We start from the raw sequence: 22,999 nt of genomic DNA on the forward strand, positions 1-22,999 counted from the left end.
AATGTATTAAATTAAAGATAAAGAAATACAAAAAAAGGATAAGCAATCCTCTCAGAATACAATGAGCTGATAAAAAAGTATGTTAAAGCCTCCAAAGTACTAAGTGAACCTATACAACAGTAAAGTACCACACGAGATTTAAGTTCATCTTCAATTCTTCATCATGAAATTAGAAGATTGATTCTGATATCTCAAAACCAGAGCTGATTAGTTGAAGATCAAAAGGCTAATTTGATATTAAATTGAATCAGATACTAAATTTGATAATTGATATTGAGTTTGAAGAAATAGAATTGCTGCTGTTTGAGGAAAAGCTCAATTGAGTGCCTTGGTATGACTCCAAGGTAGCATCCATAAGTTCCAGCCAATCTCATTGAGGAACTTAGGAGCTAGGTACCTTGTTAGGATGATAAGGTTGAAAGAGAAGTGGTTCAAGGAGGGAGAACCAAGTATGACTTGAAGCTGGTCAGGAAAGCTTGGTGTGGTAAGACTAGTCTTGTATTCTTTCTTTCAACATGGATTGCTCTATAGCCTTAATCTGGGGCTCCTGATTTCACCTCTATTGAGGTTTTCATGTGAATCTTTGTATAATGTGTGTTATTGGTTTCTCTTCCTCTGATAATCATTGTCAGCAACATCACAGCCATTAAGAACTGGAAACCTGAACTGCTTTATTCATAAGATTGGAGTAAGCAAGCAAAGATTAATTTTAAGTAATTTCAGATTTACAAAAGAACTAAACTGTGCAAATTACAAAAAAGCATAAAAGTTCCTTAGTATGCCATTCCAGTTTTTGTTCCAAAAATATTCCTTGGATTTTCTTTGGCAAATGTTGACTAGGGCATTTGGGGAGAGATGATGGGTTGGATGTTTCTACAAGAGCCTGAGGAGTAAATAACAGGAGGAAGCATGGTCTCCACTTCTCTCAAATCATGTGATGAAGGTGTTTAGCTGACTAGTAGTGAGGGCAGTTGAAGGTGATTTTTTGGAGTTTTTACATGGAACAGAGGCTATGGGAGGGTGCTATAATATTGTTGTCTAGTTAGTGTAGAAAATTCAAACGGAGTAAGAGGAAGGTGTGGAGAATAGTTCTCCATTGCTTTGCTGGTTGCTTATGGAGAAAGCATAGCAGGGGAAAGTTTCTGGGGACTCCATATCCACATATGAAGTTGAACAACTTTTGTTACTGATTTTGCTTGTATAGAAGGAGGGTCACTTATAGAACGGAATGAGCATGAGAGGAGCTCATTCTTTGTAGCTGGACATGATTGTCGTAGGTACAAATCCAAAATCTTGTGGAGATCTATTTGAACTGCCACTACGTGAGCCATTAAAGAGAAATGATAAAAGATAATCTCCAAGGATAAAACCTCCTTTCTTGGTTGAGTCATTGAAAATATGAGAGCCTTGACATGAAATCCACTAAGAACTTCAATGCATGTTACAAGAAAGTGGATTATCCTAGTTAAGAATCTTATAGCAAACGAGAGGGTTGATTCCCCCACAGGGTAGGTTGAAGTTGAAAACTGAAAGGTGTAACTGGGTAAAAAAAAAAAGGTAATGCCAATTTGTGGGGACTATGAAGGAATAAATTCTGTTTTGTCTCTTATCAAATGGAGGCTGGATGCAATCCTAGCACTTGGGGGTAGTAACAGTTGATAGGAATGCGTTGCCTTTACCATTTTAACATTTTTCTTGTTTTCACCTGCTTGTCTTAACGACCTCCACCCACAACTCACTTCATTCCCCTTTGAAAAGCATTAATTCATACTATTGTGAAGCTTTATGGAAATAAGAAATGGGCATACCTCTGAAGAATTTCAACCTTTTTTGGATCAATTGCAGCAATTACTTCATCTACAGTAAGCACATGGAATATATATATAAGAAATGACTCCAGAAAATAATTTTACAAGGCAATGATAATATTCATATGCAACTATTAACAGTTTATTATCATCAGTTGAACCATGCAACAAGGCAATACAGATAGACAATGCATGACATTAACGCAAAACTTGAGATTGTTTTGGCATTAGTGTATTGTTTTGGCATTAGTGTGACTGACACATAGAAGTGGATCACCTTGGTGGAGCCAGGTGTGGAGCATGGACTGGACAGTCTTGGCTTGAAGGTGCCAAAGCAAACTGTCTTCAGTGGTAGAAGCGATGCCATGGAGCTTGAGAACTACCTATGGCCTATGTACTACTAGTTTGAGGTAATAGCGCTCACAAATGAACCAACTAAGGTATGAACCACATAGCTTTTAAATTTTAGTTTCAATAAAAATAATAAATTCTATCTGAAATAAAATGCATTGCAGTTTACTAATTCTCCCATGCTGACTAACTTGGAAATTTCTCCCCCATGGGAACTCCACCACACAAGGCATCATGATAAATTTTAAAAATTTTAGTAAAACAAAATTTTAAATTTACATTAATTATATAAAATAAGAACAAACACAATAATTATTTTTTTGTAAGGGAAAACATCTAATTACTATTTTTCTGATGTTTTAAGAATATAAAAACACACTTAACACCAAGGCATCAACCGAAACAAACAAATCATTCAAACTCATGCCTTCAACTCTTCAGATTTAAGTTAAATTCAAGTCTATTCAATGTTCATACATATCAAATGTCACGTTACTTTTACCCATCAATTAGAGTCTCAAAAAACACAAAGTTTCATTTAAAAAAGCAAAACTAATCCACCTTCGCCTCACAAGACAGATCATATGATAAATAATATAATACACACACACACATATAAATAAGGTGTGAGAGCGCATACCCTCACGGGCCTCACCTCCGTCCTTGGAAGCTATGAAAGAAATGGAAAAGGGAATGCCCATTTATAATGATGGAGAAGAAAACTAAAAAGATAACACCACTATCCCTTTACCTTCCATCTCCCCAATCCCTGTCCCACTTAAGGAAAACTCAAATGACACTCATTAGCCTTCTTAGGTCTAATTTAAATACAACCTGCAGTTTTTCCAACCTTTTTTTTTTTCTTTTGCAATAAAAAACAAAGATTTATTTATAAGAATTAAGACGTACAATTGAAGAATGAGGAATCCTTCCCAAATCAAAAGAAGAAGAGAAACCTTCTCTAAAATACAGGAAGAATACATCATTTAATTGCCTCTTAGGAGTTGATCTGAACCCTACCAAAATGGACCTGAAACAATGATCCTCCCTTTTAGCCATGTTTGGTTCACCAGATAAAGTATAAGATAGGATAAAAGGGAGGATAATATATCTTATCCCATGTCTGGTAAGTAATGAGATAGGATAAGTTATCTCCTGGGATTTGATTCCAGCTGATTAATGAGAATTAAAATTCTCTGTTGGAACGTCCGAGGGATTAATGATTGTGCAAAAAGAAATCTGATTAAGGGAGTGGTGAGGAATCAAAAACCAGATTTGGTTTGCCTCTTGGAGACGAAGGTGAAAGAAGTTTCTCCGCATTTGGTTAAAAGTGTGGGAGTAGGAAGATTTCTCAATTGGGCTTCAGTGGACGCTAGGGGTGCGGCAGGAGGTCTCCTTCTCTTCTAGGATAACAGAGTCTTGGAGAAGTTAGAGATAGAAAGAGGGGGGTACTCCATCTCTGTTCGCTTTAGAAACTGCGCTGATGGATTCTCTTGGATTTTCTCTGGAGTTTATGGGCCAGTGATAGGCAGTGAAAAGGAAGATTTTTGGGAGGAGCTTGGAGCCATCCGTGGCATCTGGGAAGACCCCTGGTGCATTAGGGGGGATTTTAATGCTGTAAGATTTCCAGAGGAAAGAAGAAATGCCCCTAGACTCACAACGGAAATGAGGAGATTTACTGAGGTGATTGAGGAGCTGGGGCTGAGGGATTTCCCACTGGCTGGAGGTCCTTTCACTTGGATAGGGGGTTTGAACTCTCAAGCTGCCTCTAGATTGGATCGCTTTCTGATCTCAGAACCTTGGGAGGACCACTTCTCTGCCATCACTCAATCTGCTCTCCCTCGCTTGGTCTCTGATCACAGCCCCATAGTTCTAGAAGCTGGTGGATTCTCGTCAGGCAAAAGCCCCTTCCGTTTCGAAAATATGTGGCTGAAATTAGATGGTTTCAAAGACCTAGTAAGAAGCTGGTGGAATGGCTATTCAGTCGAAGGCTATAGTAGCCATTGCATAGCTGAGAAGATCAAAGCTCTTAAGAAGGACCTTAAAATCTGGAACAAAGAGGTGGTAGGCAACGTTTCTTCTAATAGAGCAGAGGCCTTCTCTCGCCTGCAGCAATGGGAGGCCAAGGAGAATGAGAACCCTCTGTCTCCTGGAGATGTGGAGGCCAAAAACAAGGCTCTTGAGGACTATAAGAAATGGGCTCTGCTGGAAGAAACTTCTTGGAGACAAAAGTCAAGAGAAATCTGGTTAAAAGAAGGCGATAAAAACACCAAATATTTCCACAAAATGGCCAATGCTAAGGCAAGAAGGAACTTCATGTCTAAGATAAAAGTGAATGGTGTGAATCTCTCTTCCTTATAAGATCTAAAAGAAGGTGTATGTAGGGCCTACCAGGCCTTACTCTCAGATTCAGGGGATTGGAGGCCTAGTATCAATGGCCTTAACTTCAAGGAGCTGGGAGAAGGTTTGGCCAGCAGCCTAGAAGTTATGTTTTCAGAGGAAGAAATTTTTGCAGCCCTAAGCAGCTTCTGTGGTGACAAAGCCCCAAGACCGGATGGTTTCACAATGGCTTTCTGGTTGTTTTGTTGGGACGTTGTTAAACCAGAGATTTTGAGCCTCTTTAGAGAGTTCTACCTCCATGGGACTTTCCAAAGAAGCTTAAATTCCACGTTCCTCTTGCTCATCCCTAAGAAGGAGGGGGCCGAAGACCTAAGAGATTTCAGACCAATCAGCCTAGTAGGGAGTGTGTACAAATTGCTTGCCAAAGTCCTTGCCAATAGACTAAAATCAGTGACGGGGGAGGTGATTTCAGATTCACAGCATGCTTTCGTTCATGGGAGACAGATTTTGGACGCTGTTCTCATCGCTAATGAAGCCCTTGATTCTAGATTGAAAGGCAACAATCCGGGCCTCCTTCTCAAGATGGACATTGAGAAGGCTTTTGACCATGTCAAGTGGGACTTTCTCATGGATGTGATGACTAAGATGGGATTTGGGCATAGATGGAAAAAGTGGATGAATTGGTGCTACTCTACGGCTACCTTCTCAATCCTCATCAACGGAAGCCCCACGGGTTTCTTTCGTAGCTCTAGGGGATTGAGACAAGGAGACCCTCTATCCCCCTATCTATTCCTTTTTGCCATGGAAGCCCTTAGCCAATTGCTGTCTTGTGCAAGAAATGGGGGCTTTATCTCTGGTTTCAGAGTGGGAGGAAGAGGAAGAGAGGGGCTGCTTGTGTCCCATCTCTTGTTTGCCGATGACACCTTAATCTTCTGTGACGCCAAAGCAGATCAGTTGCAATATCTTAGTTGGACATTCATGTGGTTTGAGGCGATTTCAAGATTAAAAGTCAATCTGAGCAAAACGGAGGCCATCCCAGTGGGGGAAGGCATCCCTATGGAGACTCTTACGTCGGTCTTGGGATGTAAGATAGGGAGTTTACCTACCTCCTACTTGGGTCTTCCCCTTGGAGCCCCTTACAAATCTACTAGGGTGTGGGATGCAGTGGAAGAAAGATTCAGGAAAAGGTTGTCTCTCTGGAAAAGGCAATACCTCTCCAAAGGTGGCCGCCTCACCTTGCTAAAAAGCACTCTCTCTAGTCTCCCAACCTATTTCCTTTCCCTCTTTGTGATCCCCAAGAAAGTGTGCACAAGGCTTGAAAAGATCCAAAGGGATTTCTTATGGGGCAGTGGTTGGAAGGCTATTTGTGCTACTAAAAAGAAAGGAGGCCTGGGCATTCGCAGTCTATCTACTTTTAATAAGGCCCTTCTTGGGAAGTGGTTGTGGAGATTAGCTAATGAGAATGAGTCCATCTGGAAGCAAATTATCTCTAGTAAGTATGACCTCCAAGAGGGGGGTTGGTGCTCCAAAGGAGTGAGAGACCGCTATGGGGTGGGGGTTTGGAAGGCTATCAGAAATGGTTGGGAGAACTTTCGTTCTCATTCCCGCTTCACCATAGGGGATGGCACTAGAGTGAAATTTTGGAAGGACTTGTGGTGCGGAAACCAAGCTTTGGAAGAAGCTTTCCCCATCTTGTTTAATCTTTCCGTCAACAAAGAAGGCTGGGTAGCTGAGGCTTGGGAGGAAGACGAAGTTGGGGGAAGCTGGGGACTTCGTTTTAACAGGCACCTTAATGATTGGGAGGTGGGAGAAGTAGAAAGCTTATTATGTAAGCTTCATCCTTTGACCATTAGAAGAGGTGTAGAGGACTTACTCCGGTGGAAAGAGAACAAGAATGGGACCTTTTCTGTCAAGTCTTTTTACAGTTCACTTTCAAGGGACACCAAGCCCCCCTTCCCGGCTAGAACTATTTGGACGCCTTGAGTTCCAATTAGGGCTAGCTTCTTTGGGTGGGAGGCGGCTTGGAACAGGCTTCTCACCACTGACCGCCTGAAGAGATTTGGTTGGAGCTTTCCCAACAGATGTTTTTTGTGTAAACAAGAGGAGGAAACCACAGATCACCTTCTTCTATTCTGTGAAAAAGCTAGAATGTTATGGCTTTTGATCTTCTCCCTTTTTGGGGTGCAATGGGTGATGCACTCCTCCGTGAAAAGAAACCTCCTGGGTTGGCATGGTTCTTTTGTGGGCAAGAAAAGGGAGAAAGCTTGGAGAGCTGCCCCCTCTGCCTAATGTGGACCATTTGGAAAGAAAGGAATAGAAGGGCTTTCGACGATATTGAGAGGAACGATCAAGATATTAAATCCATTTTTTTGTACACTTTTGTGAATTAGGTTAGGGTATACATAGAGGAACACACATTGTCTTTGATAGATTTCGTTGACTGGCTAGCCACCAAGTAAGGGTCAGGCTTGTTCGTCCTTTTGTTTTTTGCTGATTTGTACTTGGTATACTACGTGTATACCCTTTCTCTAGCCTTTTGGCTCTTAATGAATTTTCTTTACCTATAAAAAAAAAATGGGATAGAATAAGTAATGAGATATATTATTCACCATTTTTTTTATCCTTCTATATAGGATATGTTAATCCTAAGTTAATACATAGGACATACATATCCCACATATCATAATTTTTTTTATCAATTTTTATTTTTTATATTAATTATTTTAAAAAATAAAAAACTTCGATTAAAGAATTAAATTTGTGGTTAAAAAAGAAGAACTAAAAATATATTAATAAAATATATTGTAAAACAATACCAATATAGGTATTATTTAATATAAAAACATTTTTATACATTGAATAACATATATATAAACATTTTTTTATTTATAAATTTTCAAATATTTCCATCATGAATATTGTTAATCGTAAGAGAACTATATTTTTTTAATTATAAAATATTAGAATGCAATATAATTTTTGTTTTAAACAAACATCAAACATTGAAAAATAATATACATTCCATTTCATTTTTTTATTCATTTTACAAACTAAATATAAGCAAAGCATAACACATCTTATTGCATACACTACATTAAAATATCATGTTCATTGGATATAATATCTAAGGATATCATATCCCATTAGAAATGATATCCTAGAATATACATTTCCTATACAATAGGATATGATATCCTAGGATATACATATCATATCCTATCTTGCCAACCAAATGTAGCCTTGGTATACTAACCCTTTGGTCTACACATCACTACTCAATTGAGTTGAATAACATTGAGTAGAATGCCTTTGAAAGCTTTGGTTGTAGAGGCCCAAATAGAGGAATAGAGATAAATTAGGTCTCATGACGTCTCTAATGCCCTTCACTTGTTCTAAAAAAATATTGTGTTTCTTTCCCACTACACTATCAAATCAGCATGATAAAACAAGCAATTTTTCCATAAAACTTTGCCTCTAATAATGGTCCCCAAACCTCTAAAGGAGATGGACATTATATTGCTTATACTTCTAGGAGAAGCCCATCCTAGCCTGGCTAATCTGTGCAGTTTTCCTACTTGTTTGCAAGAAGAACCATTAAGAATTTGTCTTCTCCTCACAAAAGCATTTACTAAGAAAACCACATCTCCCACCCAAATGGCTGAAAAGAGAAATCCATCCAACCTAGAACACGGTGGGGGATAAATCACTCCCATCCCCCCTCTTTTCCTTGGACAAGAAAACAAAACTTTGAATTTAAATTATAAATAAATAACATGAGGAAAGATGAGCAATCCTTCAAGCCAAACAAAAGCAAGGAATCACAAGTAGAGGAGACAAAAAACCAGCATGGAAATCAGAGAACCATACAGGCACTTGGGGAGGAAGGGAAGCCCAACAAATGCCTCCAGCAAAGAAATATAAATATGATTGCTTCATTCAATGAAATCAGAGCAATCTATTATAGATGATGAGATTCTGAAACAATCTTTTCCTCCTCTAGAAACCTCACCACATAAAGCCTCTTCTCTTTTAGAAAAATGTCAATCTCTCGTAGAACAAAAACAAAAGAAAAAGACAACATGGGAAGACCCTCATTTTTGTGGCATCTGTTATCATGGGTGTTTCTGGATGATGCCAGAACTGAATAACTTATTTTGTTGGCATGGCAGTTTTATGAGGATGAGGCACTCAAAAGCATGGAGGTTGTCTGGCTTTTTCTTTTTTCGGTGTATTTGGGATGAACATAATTAAAGGATTTCTGCCTATCAAATTAAATAAATAACAACAACAATTAAAGGATTTTTAAAGATGTTTTCTAATTGGACGAGGAATTGAGAAGTAATTCCTCAAAGTGCAGTTTGACCAGTCTAGGATTGCTTATAGATAGATAACCTATCTTTCCAGTGGTTTCTCAAGGACAGGTTAGTTAGAAACTCTGTCTTTTGTTGCTGTTCTAACTAAGTTGCAGCTGCTTTTAAGTTTCTACCAAGATATCTCTTGGTTGCTCATTAAAAAACAAGGATTATCCCATAGCCATCTTATCAAGATTTTCCAACTTTGTCTTTTGAAGAGTAACCACATCCATGACCCAACTCCATAGTGCCACCTTAACCGCCACTCTCTTATCAAGCCACTTGACCTGTTCATGTTCCCAAATAAATGATGTGAATCATGGAGATGAGCAACCCCCTCTTTCAACCAGTTCTAGAACTCTAGGCCTTGACCCTTATTCTGTATGAGGGTTGACAAATCCATTATCCACATAAAAAGACATAATTGGTCTTTGTGTAGAACATCCTGTTCCATTTCACAATGAACCCAAATGGTTGTCACAATCAAGAAGAGATGAATTTCAATATTTTTAATTCTTCAAGTAAGCAAAGACCAATTCCTTCAGCCAAACATGAGGATCATGCGGCCGAGATTTTATAGCTAAAAGATGATAACACTTGCACTGCATGAAACAAATTGCAGCACTGTAAAGCATGATTGAGCTTAAAAAAGCTGCATAAATGGACCAAAATTCAGTAGATGTCACAATTTATAAACTGAGCTTAGAGAAAAGGGGATCCACCATTTAATGACTAGAAAACATTTATGTGCTTCTTAGCAAGTACCCTGTACTAAAAGGGAAGCACTTTAAAAACTATGAAAGAAAATGGATATCAAAATAATCAAAACATGGGAAAACATGAGTTACTTGGAAGCACATGATGCCTACCAGGTGAAAGTTGATCAGCTCTTCTCTCTGATGTTAAAACTCGAACTGCGAGTACCTGGCAGACATCCGCAATCTAAAAGAAACCATAAAGCTCCCAATTAGACATTAGAGTCATGAAGCATAACAACTACAACCTCTGCACAGTAAAAATTCTAAACACAAAATGGGCATACCCATCCAAGATGTTGCAGGACCAAATCTTGATCAGATGACTGTTCAAGGATCTTTGTGGCCTCAATTGCAACAGCCTCCTTGCCAGAGAGAGTACTTGCATTTGTATCCAGAAGCTCACTCTCCACTGCAGGATCTTTCCAGAGGCCAGATGAATAATTTCTGGCTAGAATACGCCAAATAGCAAGAGCCTTTGAGCTCATTCCTTTACTTGCATACAGGAAGGCAAGTGTCCGCAAATGTCCAGATTCATCCAATAAAGTTTCTAACTCCTCCTGCACCGCCCATGCAAGTTGTACGGTCATCCTTCAAGCAGGCTTCGGACAACAGCCTCTCTGTTTTGCAATGCATTGGAATACTAAGATTCCGCTGTTTACCAACATTCGACATAGCGCATTGTCTTGAGGCTTATAAACTACTTTGATTTTGACTCTATAACTAACCCAGGATACAATGTTTTCAAACCCGGAACAAATTGGATGGTTGAAATAGTCCATACCATCAATTAGTCCCCCTTCAAGTTTTTAAAACCCCTACACTATTGTTCATGACTTTTTAGTGAAATTCCTTCAAATTTAGCAGTTAGTCAATATACCAATCACAGTCCCAAGAGAGAGAGCCCAGTTCAAGGCGTATGACATGCAAAGCCCACTTTCAGATTTGACATACCAATGATGTCAAGGTGAGTTAATATTAATTACTTATATTCTTTTAGTAAGGCCCAATTTATCTACTCTTATTATATAACTAAATAGTTTTTTCCTTTTGCCTTTTGGTATTAGGAAAAGTATATTGGGAAATCTTTTTCAAACTTCTCTCTTTTTCAGTTTTTCTTCTGTTTTATTTTTTGTTTATCAACTTATTTATGACATAAATAAAGTCATTTCACAGGTTCCTCAATGCTCCGGATTTGAAAATATTGCAAGAATATGAATACCTTAAGAGCAAATCTAATTTGGCACATACCACAATACAACTGTTTTCAGAAGATGCCAACTTCTCCATGTCATCCACACTATTTAGGGCTCTATAGAGGTACATCAAAAGTGTATCAACTCCTTCCCTCACTGACAAAGTCAAGTCCCTCCTGCGTGAAACCTGTAGATACCTGTAACAAATGAGACAAAGAGAATTGTATTCAAACTAGCATTAGTCACAAGCCACAACCATGAAACTAAAGTAAATAAAATATTTAAAATGCAAACTTAAAAACATATGGATTATTTTACCCAGATTCTATTAAGAATAATCTATGATTACCCTAATTTGAAACCCAACACAGTAATAATAATGATAAGAACAAACAAAAATAAAAAGGCAAACACAAGAAATGTATATACACCTGATAATGTTTTTGATAGCTGATTCCAATAGATCAGCTCTACTTGGTGGATTCAAAAGAAAATCATCATCTACTGGGGTTTCTACACCTGCTTTTCTAAGAAAAATAGCTCTTTGGATAGCCTTCAATCCATCATCCACAACGTCTTCAAGAGGTGCAGGGGGAGGATGCAAACCCCAATACCGATTCCGGGGAACCTGAATCATAAGTTCAATGATATGATTTTAGATTTTGCAAATACCAACATAAGGAGATCAACACAGATTAATTATATACAAGCAAGAAAAGTAATAATGCTTTCATCTTCAATACCACATATCATCAACAATGTTCCATCCTTTTGCAACATATTAGAATCAATTGCTCAGTTGTACTAGCATAAATACCATGTCATATTTTATTGACCCTTTATTATTTCATTGAGAAGTGTTAGAAAAAACTACTCCCTTAAAAATAGAATCAATAAAAAAAATAGTTTCAGTCAAAAGCTCTAGAAAATATAACGGGTGACGCACCTTGTATTCTCTATCACTAAGTGTATCAAGATTAAGTATCTCATAACTGTCAGAAACAACAATTGTCCAGAACAGTAACAATATTAACATAAGAGCATCATTCCAATAGATCAGAGGAAGAGCTTGCAAGTAATATGTGAATTCCTCAATAGTGTTTCACCACTATCGTAGCCAGCAGGAATAGCCCAACAGTAAGGTAGCATCAAGCATCATTAACAGTATTAACATAATAGGACACCTTAATATGAAGCCTTCCTATTGAGATTGCAAGGATAGGTTTGGTCTGGATGGTTTCAAATAGGGGCAACTTCTCAGTTAAATCCTATTATTCTTGGATGGTACAGGGGGGATCAGAGCCTTTTTTTGTGGATGTTATTTGGAATCCATGGGTTCCAACAAGAGTAGGCTTTCTGCCTAGGAGATAATTTGGAAAAGAATTTTTTTACTATCGATCAATTAAAATGAGAGGATGCACTTTGGTGAATAGATGTTTTATGTATAAAGGTGAGAAAGAATGTGCTGAGCATATCCTCATTTGTGCCAAAGCAAGAATCCTATGGCAGTTTGTCTTCTCCTTGTTTGGAATAGTACGAGTGTGGAGTAAGAACTACCCTTCTAAGTTGGAATGGATACTTTGACAAGAAGAAGCAGAAGAAAACATTGAAAGCTGCACCTCTGTGTTTGTTTTGGACTATTTTGGACTATTTGGTAGGACAGAAATCAAGTCATTGGACAATGTGGAAGACTCAAATCAAGAGCTTAAAACCTCTTTTATGTGTAATTTTTTGGAGTAGGTTAGAGGAGGTTTAGAGGAGGTTTAGAGGAGGTTTAGAGGAGATGTCTATTTTTATGGAAGACTTTGTTGATTGATTAGGCTACAAGTAAGCTGAGGGAGTGATTTCTCTGTTTTACTCTTTTGTTCTTTGACTTTTGACACCCTTGTATATGCCATGTATTTTAATGCACCCTTTCACTAGGCAATTTTAATGTAGTTCTTTACTTGTCAATGAAAAAAACATAAGAGCATCCTTCCCCATATTCAAAGGAGAGAAAATATTAAATGAATTTTTTTGTGGAAATCAACCAAAAAATGCTACTCAAAAGCACATGAAAATGGGATATAAATAAATCCAGGACAGCTCCATAGCAAAGTATGACTAGAAATGAATAATGTTGTTTTGAGCACTGGCCTATGCCAAAGGATCTATCAACATAGTACATCAGCTAATAAAATACCAAATAAAAGAAATGACCATTAAGAAATGCATTGACAGCAAAAACATGGACATGAGTCTGTAAAAGATATACCAAAAGAGACCAGCGGTTTGGGTCTCGCATTATGAATGGAAATATTTCAGAAGGCTGCATTGTTTCTGACTGCAAAAAGTGATCCACTGCTTCCTCAAAATGCAAATCAAAGAGCAAGAGGAACCCCACTTGAGCATGAACAAATGAAAGCATCTCCTTCGTCATTTCGCCATCAGATTCAAGCTCCTCCACTAAGGTGATGGCTTCCTTGAAGTTCTTCTTTCTCAAAAGGTCTTTAATTTGTTCTTCTGAAGGCACTTTACGGTAGCAAATAACCTAAAAAATTATTCACCATGAAACAGGTAAATTTTCAAACAATCTTCCAACTTATGCACACATCTAGGTGTAGCATATGACCATTATGGGATCACAAAATATGATGCTTGAGCAAATGATGTATTTATGAAACTGTTTGCAGGCAGATCAAAAATAAAGAAATCAATACTCAAACAAATTAGAAGGAAGACAACCATGGCCCCAGCAACTTGGACAGCATGTAGAAATGGTAGCTACTATCCAATCGCACATATCTTAAGTAAAATATTTTTGTGATGAGAAGAGTGTTACAACACAGATCATTTTGGACTGTACAGTCATAGTCTACAGATCATGTTATATTCAGATGCAATATTCTTTGCAAGATATACCAAATTGAGTGAAATCTACAGGCACTTTTTCTTTAAAGAATCATTGGTGCATAATTATATTTTGTAGGAATGGAAGTTGAATTAAAAGAGCAACAGGTACACAAGGAATCAGGGTGAGATATCTTAGGCAGAGAAAACAGAAGCTAATGACAGAAACAAAAAAAAAGGGGAAAAAAAAATGTAAAAGTTTTAAGGCAAAAGATATTATGGAATCTTTTTTTTTATATAAGTAAAGCACAGAAAAAAAAAAAATATATATATATATATATATATGAAGAGAGAAAAGGGTGCCTGAAGGCTGACCCAAAGCAAACAGGGGGGTATACATGAGGCGCCAAAAGACAAGAACAAAAAAAAAGAGGGGATACAAAAAATTCATCATCCCTCATCTAGAACCCAACCAATCAAAAAAGTTTATTAAAGGTAAAGGCCCTTCATCTATAACCAACTTAGTCCAAGACCAAAAATTACATACAAAAGAATTTTTCATCCTATGAATCGAAAGCTCCTCATTTTCAAAAGCAATTCTATTTCTTTCCTTCCAAACCGCTCAAAAAAGACATAAGGGGGCTGCCATCCACACCTTACTACACTTCTTGCCCATGAAGGTACCATGTCAACCAAGAAGGGTATCTTTAACCAAATATGGAAGGACCCACATCACTCCAAAAAGAGCAAACAATAACTCCCATAAAACTCTTGCCTTGATGCAATGAGTTAGAATATGATCAATAGACTCTTCTTCCGCATAACAAAGGAAGCATCTATTAGCTAAGGTCCACCCCCTCTTTTTTAGTTGATCCAAAGTTAACACCTTACCCCAAGACGCTTCCCAAGCAAAAAAAAAAAACCCACTTTAGTAGGAACACAAGGGCTCCAAATGATGCTCTTTGGAAACTGAACAACACTTCTTGAATCTAGAGCACTATAAAGAAATTTGACAGAAAAAATCCCGTCCTTAGTCTCTTTCCACAACACCCTATCTTCCAAAGTAGAATTAAGCCTCCTTCCTTGTATTGTCACAAGTAACCTCTCCACCTCCTAATCATTGAAGGGCCTAGAGAACTTAGGACTCCAACCCCCTTCCTCACTCGTTTAGTCCCACAACTCCACTAACCAAGCCTCTTTAGAAGCCACTAAAGCATACAAAGATGGGAAAGAATCACAAAGAGCATTGTTCCCACACCATTTATCCTTCCAAAATCTCACTCTTCTACCATCCCTCACAAAGAATACAACTTTGTTTTGCAATAAAGACCCTTCCTTCCTGATTTCCTTCCAAAACCCCACACCAAACCCCTCCCTCACTTCCCGGGTACCCCACCCCCCTTCTTCCTCCCCAAACTTCCTACTAATAACTTGCTTCCAAAGAGTCTCCCTTTCAGTCGCAAAACGCCAAGTCCACTCACACAAAAGGACCCTATTGAAAGTAGAAAGACATCTAACTCCCAAACCACCCTTTCTTTTGTCCGAATAGACAGTAGCCCACTTTACAAGATGAAGCTTCCTCTCCATAGCTCCCCCACCTCACGAAAAAATTCTTTGAATTTGCTCCAATCTCAATCTAACCACTCTTGGAATACACAATAAAGATATAAAGTAAATGGACATACTAGACAAAGTACTCCGAATCAAAGTGATTCTCCCTTTTTTAGAGATAAATTGCCTCTTCCACATGGCAAGCCTTTTCCGAAATCTCTCCTCCACCCCATCCCAAACTGCCATGGACTTGCACTGCACACCCAAAGGAAGCCCCAAGTAAGTAGATGGGAGCATCCCCACTTTGCAACCAAACTCGAGAACCAAAGCCTCTAGATTCTCTACTGTCCCTATCGACAAAATTTCACTTTTATCCAAATTGATTCTTAGACCTAAGATGACTTCAAACCACATCAACAACCAGCTTAAATAAGTCATTTGATCTTGGGAAGCCTCGCAAAAGACCAGCATATTGTCATCGAACAGCAGATTAGTGACAAGAACCCTATCACCAACTCTTGAGTGCCCCTAGAGTGGAGGTTTCTCTCTTTGTCAAACCAAAACAAATTGTCATATTGAACATGTATAAACATCTATTTTTTGAGCATGAACACAACAAAACCATGGGAAGGAAATCCAGGAGGAATATCTACATGATAAGTTCCTTTCCAAAAAGGACTAGGTTAAAGAAAATGGCTTTGCAAGTAATGACTCATCTTTTGCTTTCTTGTTGGGAATCAAGACTTCCCCTTTTTCTTCTTCTTCTAATTTTAAAGACAAGGGTGCATTGATGGTGATGGCCAATAACTTAGTTTTTTTAAGGAATCAAGATGAAGGATTTTCAATAGAAAGTAAGGGTGGTGGTTGTGGGCCTTTGTGCTGGTTTTCCAATAAGGGTTTGGTTGTGAACTTCCAAAATATTCACTATGTGGCCAAGTCCGCAAACCCTGATTTGTGCAGTGAAAAGATGGTCTTAAGAAATGATAGCCCTAGTAAGGACATGATGGGTGACAAGAATTTCTCTAACCTGTCATTCAAGAATTTTGTATCCCTTAGGGAGTGGTTGGGTTTGCCAGTGAACAATTGTGAGAAGGAAGTAGCGTCCTTGTTGAGAAAGTTGGAAGCCAAAAAGGGTTGTAAAGTGGTGACCTCGAGTACTAAGGGGAGGCCTTTCTCTACATCTTGCGTTGAAAGGGAGCTTTGGAAGTTGTTCAATTAACTACAATCAATCAAGTGGAAAAAGGAGAAGGAGCAAGAAGAGTGGTGGGGATTGGTTTCTAAGTTTCTAGGCTAAAGACACAATAAGGGGACCGGAGTGGAGAAGAGGATGATTACATTCTCTTCAAATCTTGAAAGGGATTCATAGTAGTTTGTTTGCTCGATTTTTTCAAAGGAATAGTAGGTAGCCATGTCAGATACTAGCTTGGGGGAGTGGTATTTGTTGAAGCAAGTAGTTGTTGCTTGTTTTGAGGCGATTTGATGGCCTTTGTCAAGTGGCAGATTTTGATCTTAATTATAGGTCATTTTGGAGCCCTCTATTTCTATAGATCCATAGGTCATTGTTTTTGGTTTGAGCTATGGTTTGTTGTTTCTCTTTTTCCCTTTGTATCCTTTTGATGCTCTTCATATACTCCATGTGTACTTGGTGCACCTTTTCCATGTGCTTTTAATGCATTTGCTTACTCATCTATAAAAAAAAATGACATAAATTTGATGATGTGACTATGAGATTAGACAATGATTTATGAGGGAAAGGAGATTAACTGAAAAAGGAATGAAGACAATTTCATTTTTGATTGGTTGGAATATTCTACCCCTCTTCTTTTCGTTTGATGCTCTAAAGAAAATCATATATGCACGTGGCAAAAACCTCCTTCCATTCTACTCTCAAAATCCCCCCCAGTCCCCTTCTTTTTTTCCTCCCCGCTTTATCGTGAATCTCTTTTTCCCTTTTCCCCAAAACCTTGGTCTCCCCTCAAATAAGAAATCTTCAACATGTGTTCAAAATTCTAAGATTTCCTCTCTCCCCCCAACCCCCTCCCCACTTTTTACCTTTTTTTATTGACTCAAATCAAATTTGAAGTTTCAATTAGTTTCCTTTTCCCTCTCCAGTCAAAATGCCTCCTTTCTAATATCTTTTTCTTCTTTGCTTTCTCCTATCTTAGACTTTTGATCGTCCTTTTTCAACCCAAAATCAAGCCAATCATTCCTTTCCATTATCTTTTACTTGGATTTTTTCTCTTAATTATTTTCGAATTTTAAAAAGAAAAAAAGGGGTTCCTTTTCTTCTCCTAATCAAAGGCCTAATCCCCTTAATCCACTCTCCCTATCCTCCTTTATAATCTAACCTTCTCTCTCCTCTTTTCCACACAAGAGCCCAAAAAATGCAAATCATAAATTCAAAATAAAGTTCAAAAAATGAAGAAAAAAATAAAGATAAAAGTAGAAATAAACTAGAAACAAGGTCCAAATTAACAATTAATAGCTTGTTGAGGATGTAGAAATTAAAGAAGGCATGGTTAGGGCCTTTCAATCTCTCTTGTCCAAATTGGAAGATTTAAGACCTAACATAAGGGGGATGAGCTTTGTATCTTTGGAGCACGAGGATGCTAGGTCTTTAGAATCCCTCTTCTCCAAGGAGGAAGTTTTTTAGCTTTGTCTAGTCTATGTGGGGAGAAGGCTCAAGGCGTGATGGCTTCACCCTGGTGTTTTAGCAATTTGATTAGGAGTTTGTTAAGTAAGAGGTGATGGATTTTTTTAAAGACTTCCATGATAATGGCTCCTTTGAGAGAAGCTTAAATGCCTTTTTTTTTGTCTTGATTTCAAAGAGGGAGGAAGGCAGCAAGGCAGGGGGGGTGGGGAAGGGAAGGAAAAGGATTTAAAAGATTTTAAGCCAACCAGCCTGGTAGGGGGCTTGTATAAACTTTTTTGATAAGTAAAGGATATGCATTAAAAAGGCAAAACACCACAAAGTATATAGGGAGTATACAAGGCGGCTAAGGCCTCAAAAAACAAAGACAAAAAGAATCACCTCCCTTTAGGTGGATGCTATTCACTCCAGGAAGCCTATAAGGGAGAACGCCTCCCCACCTACATACAATTTGGCCCAACTCCACAAATTACAAACAAAAAAATTCTTTAAATTCTGAATGTTCAACACACCCCCCCTAAAGGCTAATCTATTCCTCTCCTTCCACACCGTCCAAAAAATACACAATGGAATGGCGTCCCAAATCTTTTTCCTTTTCTTCCCCACAAACGAGCCCCTCCAGCTAGCTAAGACCTCCTTTACAGTTTCTGGAAAAACCCATTTCACATCAACTAAACCAAAAAAGGGAAAGTCTTGGCCAATAGGCTAAAAAAGGTGGTTGATTAGGTGGTTTCAATCTTTCAGCATGCTTTTGTGAAGGGTAAACAAATTTTGGATGTCATCCTTATCCCAAATGAAGCTATTAATTCAAGGATAAAAATTTTTAATAGAGGTCATTTGTAAGTTGGATATAGAAAAGGTGTGCAATCACATCACTTGGGACTTCTTGGTAGCAAGCATGGAAAAGATGGGGTTTTGGCCAAAAGTGGGTCAATTCAATCAAATGGTGCATTTCAACAACAAAATTTTTTGTTCTAATTAACGAGACTCTAGCTGGTTTCTTTTAGAGTTCTAGGGGATTGATGCATGGGGATCCCCTTTCTCCTTTCTTATTCATCTTGACCATGGAGTCACTTAGTTAGATGCTACTGAGAATGAAAGAAGGGGGCTTCTTTCCAAGTTTCAAGGTTGCAGCAGAGGAGGAGAGTGGTTAGAGTTGACTCATCTTCTATTTGTCAATGATACTTTAAGCTTTTATGAGAACAACCTTGAGTAGTTGGAATTTTTTAGTTAGACTCTTATGTGATTTTAGGTTATTTCGGGTTTGAAAATACTTCAAGAAAAGCACACTAATCTCTATTGGGGAAGTTGCTAATGTGGTGGAGCTTGTTGTGGTGTTAGGAGTGTAGTGTAAAGTTGGAAGCCTTCCACACATTTGGCATTTCCTTTGGGAGCTCCCCATAAGTCCTTAAGGGTTTAGGATGTGATAAAGGAGAGATTTCAGTTAAGGTTAGTGGTGTAGAAGAGCCAATACCTCTCAAAAAGGGAGAGGTACACTTTAATCAAAAGCAAATTATATAGCCTTCCTATCTTTTTTTTTTTTTTTTGATAAGTAAAAGCAATTGTAAAAAGAAAGCCTAAAGTACACCTGAAAGTATACACCTGAAATAGCCCTCCTATCTATTTCATGACATGATTTGTATTTCCTAGAAGGGTGAGTTTACAATTGGAGAAAATTCAAAGAGATTTTCTTTGTGATGGAGGGACCCTAGAAAAAAACCTCATTTCATTAATTGGGCTATTATCCACTTAGATAAAAAGAACTAGGGCCTTGGCATCAAAAATTCAATCTCATCAATAAGGTCCTCATTGGTAAGTGGAATCAAAGATTCACAAGAGAGAGAGCGAGAGTCCCTTTGAAAATAGGTGATAGTAGGAAAGCTTTGGAAAGAAGAAAGGATGGTGCTCTAGAGATGTGAGGGATGGTTATGGCATGGGCTTATGGAAAGCTATTAGAAGTGGTTGGAAGGATTTGAAAAGCAAATCTTGCCTATAGTTGGCAACAGAGAGAAGGGTTAAGCTTTGGAGGGACAAGCAGTGCAAAGACCTTTAATTAGAGGAGTCATTCCTAGATCTACTTTTTGTAGCCTCTACTAAGGACTCCTAGGTAGCAGAGATGTGGGAGCTGGTAGGAGAGGGAAGTAAGTGGACTCCTTGCTTCTCTAGGCAATTCCTTCAAAGATTCTAACCAATATGTACCAAAGGGGAAGCATGGGATAAAAGGAGTTGGAAGGTCTCCAATGGAGGCATTTTCTCTATTAAGTCATTTTATTCCTCCCTAGTTTAGACTAATAGGGAGTCTTTTCCCACAAGCATTGTATAGAATTCATGGGCTCCTACAAAAATGGGCTTTTTTCACTAAGGAAGCTACTTAGGATAGGATTTTGACAATTGACTAGCTCAAAAGGAGGGGATAGGTTATACAGAACAAGTGTAACATCTACAAAAAGGATGAAGAATCAACTTATTACATCCTCATTCACTACCTTAAGGCAAATATTTTATGACAACTAATTTTTGTTGTTGTTTGGAGTGGCTTGGGTGTTGCATGCTTCAATAAGAGGAATCCTTCAACATAGATCCTTCATAGGAAAAAAGTAGAAAAAGGCGTGAAGGGTAGCTCCCTTGTGCGTGTTTTAAATGGTTTGGAAGGAAAGAAATAGGATACCTTTCGAAGATGTATAATAGTTAGACAACGCATTCAAATTTGTTTTTAAGAGCACTTTATTAGAATGAGTCAGGGCGCCAACCAATAACTGTTCCTTAACTATGTTAAGACTTTGTTGATTGGCATAGCTCCAAGTGAAGGGTGAAAGTTTTTATGGTTAGCTTTCCCCTTTATTTTGCCTTTTGGTGCATATTGTATACATTGTGTCTACCTTGGTATGCCCTCTTTTTAGGCATTGTTAATCTCTTTCTCTTTACCTATTAAAAAAAATAAAAATTAAATTAAATTAAATAAATAAAATAAGATGAAAAAAAAACAAGGATAAAGGTAAAGAGTACATGAGCAAGGGCAAGAGGGCCTAAATTGTATTAGGCCAAGATGGAATGAGCCCACATCATATTGGCTAGGAATGAGTGAGCTAAATTAGGCCAAGATTGAATGAGCCTACATTATATTGGATCAAGACAAATTTAGGGATCTATAGGTAAGTCACTCTCTCTCTCTCTCTCTCTCTCTCTCTCTCTCTCTCTCTTAGGCCACATCATATTGGCTAGGAATGAATGAGCTAAATTGGGCCACGATTGAATGAGCCTACATTATATTGGATCAAGACAAATTTAGGGATCTATAGGTAAGTCACATTCTCTCTCTCTCTCTGAGTGAGCTAAATTGGGCCAAGATTGAATGAGCCTACATTATATTGGATCAAGACAAATTTAGGGATCTATAAGTAAGTCACATTCTCTCTCTCTCTCTCTCTGTCTCTCTCTTTCTATCTATCTATCTATATGTATATGCATGTACTCTCTTTATATACTCCCTTTCTGGAAAGGGTTTTTCTATAATATTCTATTTTCCTATAAAGAAATAATTTGGTTGACATTATCAGTCGAGAGCTTGTTGCTCCCCTAATAGGAAAGCCACTTCATCTCGCCTTGACATTCAAAACTGTTGTTTTTCCATCACACAAGGTATTTTGTGCATTTATCCTTGAAAAAAGAGCACCATGATCAAAACCTCCAATACTAAAACCCTCTCTAATTAAAGTGTTCATATTGTGCATGCATTACTTTTACACACAGGCACACAAAAAACAGACAATACAAAGTGATAAACTCTACTGACTCTTATTAAAGTTTAGACTAATGGATAAACTCTGTTCTCATCAATGACACAAATAAATATCGAATCACCCACAACAGAATAATCATAGAATTGAACCAATAAAAAAAGGCTTGCACACCTTGGATGGAGTTGCAACTACAACAAGATTCCCACTTGCATCTTCTGCATCCGCAACAACAGACATACCAGATCCTTCTGCAGCTACTGAAGCCATTTGAATACAAACACCCGACTTCTTGTGATACAATTCCATCTTCCCATCACCAGCAACTACTACATATGAAGATATCTCCCCCACAGAATCCGGAAAATGGCGAAACACCAAGCTCCCACCAACTGGTTGCCCATAAGCATTAACAATTATTCCCACATTGTCAACCAACAGAAGCACCTTATGCTCTTTCCTCAACAATTTAAGGTGAGGCATACTAGTTGGATCCGGAAGCGAGAATAGAACACTGCACTGCCCCGAAACACATGAAATCAAACTGTAACCACTAGAAGTACCTATAATTATCGAATCATCAATCCAAACCATGGTCTTGACCCCATCAACACCCTGAATTTCCTTCAAAATCACAAAAGACGCACCCCCACCAGCACTATCAATCTCCCTATCACTCCTACCTAATCTATTGACCAAAAGAAGCTCTACCAATACCAATTTCTTAGCAGCAGCTATGGCAAACACGCGATTTCCGTCCCGCAAGTGCTCAGATTCCCGAGCTTTCGCACCGTTGGCCCTAATCCCACTACCCAATTTCATCAGAAACCGCTGACTCGCGCTCGAAGACTCCACCAAACCCGAAACGTTCTCCGAAAAATCCAAACTTTCAGCGTCGCCGGTCCGCAACCTCCGGGAAATCACGGTCACCCCCTTGAGAAAACTCAGCCTCTTCACTGGCTGAATCAAAAGCGAATCCATCAAGAACATGAACGCATCAGAAAGCACCAGAACCCTCCCGATGTCGGCCACAACGTGAATAGAATCCACCGGTGAATCACACACCGAAACGCTCCGCAAATGAGAGGGAACATTTTTGGCAGCGTTGGCCGTTGAGGCGTTTGAACTGTGTGAAAGTGAGGGGAAATTGGAGTTGAGAGAGAAGAGGATTAGGGAACCGGACTGGGTTCCGATGTAAACTAGGGTTTCAGAATCGGAGGAAGTGAAGGTGGCGATAGATCGGATACGAACCGGCTTCGCGGGTTCGAAATCGGCGAGCAGTTCAAGGACTGTCCGGCTTGAAGGGTGAAGCTTGGCCATGGAGAGAGAGAGGAGGTTACGCCATTGATGGCATCGAAGTGAAGGAGAGTGGGAAGACGATGGTATTTTCCTTTCGGAGTTTAACCTACCAGTAAAATGGTCTGGTTTAC

The 22,999-nt window shown here is 38.6% G+C and overlaps 1 protein-coding gene across 2 annotated transcripts in view; it reads right to left on the reverse strand.

Moving 5' to 3' along the window:
- The window catches only part of LOC117923575 (vacuolar sorting protein 3), a 31,126-nt gene extending 8,127 nt beyond the window's left edge, over positions 1-22,999 (reverse strand). Inside the window, exons 1-7 of one of the 2 annotated variants that reach the window (XR_004652640.1) lie at positions 21,744-22,999; positions 13,057-13,332; positions 11,234-11,430; positions 10,858-10,999; positions 9,894-10,166; positions 9,721-9,793; positions 1,809-1,857 (exon numbers count right to left, since the gene is read on the reverse strand). Coding sequence is in view for 1 of the 2 variants with exons in the window: in XM_034841930.1 (XP_034697821.1) it covers positions 1,809-1,857; positions 9,721-9,793; positions 9,894-10,166; positions 10,858-10,999; positions 11,234-11,430; positions 13,057-13,332; positions 21,744-22,889 (2,156 nt within the window). In the remaining variant the exon portion in view is untranslated. The remainder of the gene's footprint in view (positions 1-1,808; positions 1,858-9,720; positions 9,794-9,893; positions 10,167-10,857; positions 11,000-11,233; positions 11,431-13,056; positions 13,333-21,743) is intronic. The other variant, XM_034841930.1, reaches the window with a different exon arrangement.

The sequence above is a fragment of the Vitis riparia genome, chromosome 10 (assembly GCF_004353265.1).
Source record: "Vitis riparia cultivar Riparia Gloire de Montpellier isolate 1030 chromosome 10, EGFV_Vit.rip_1.0, whole genome shotgun sequence".
Classification (NCBI taxonomy): Eukaryota; Viridiplantae; Streptophyta; class Magnoliopsida; order Vitales; family Vitaceae; genus Vitis; species Vitis riparia.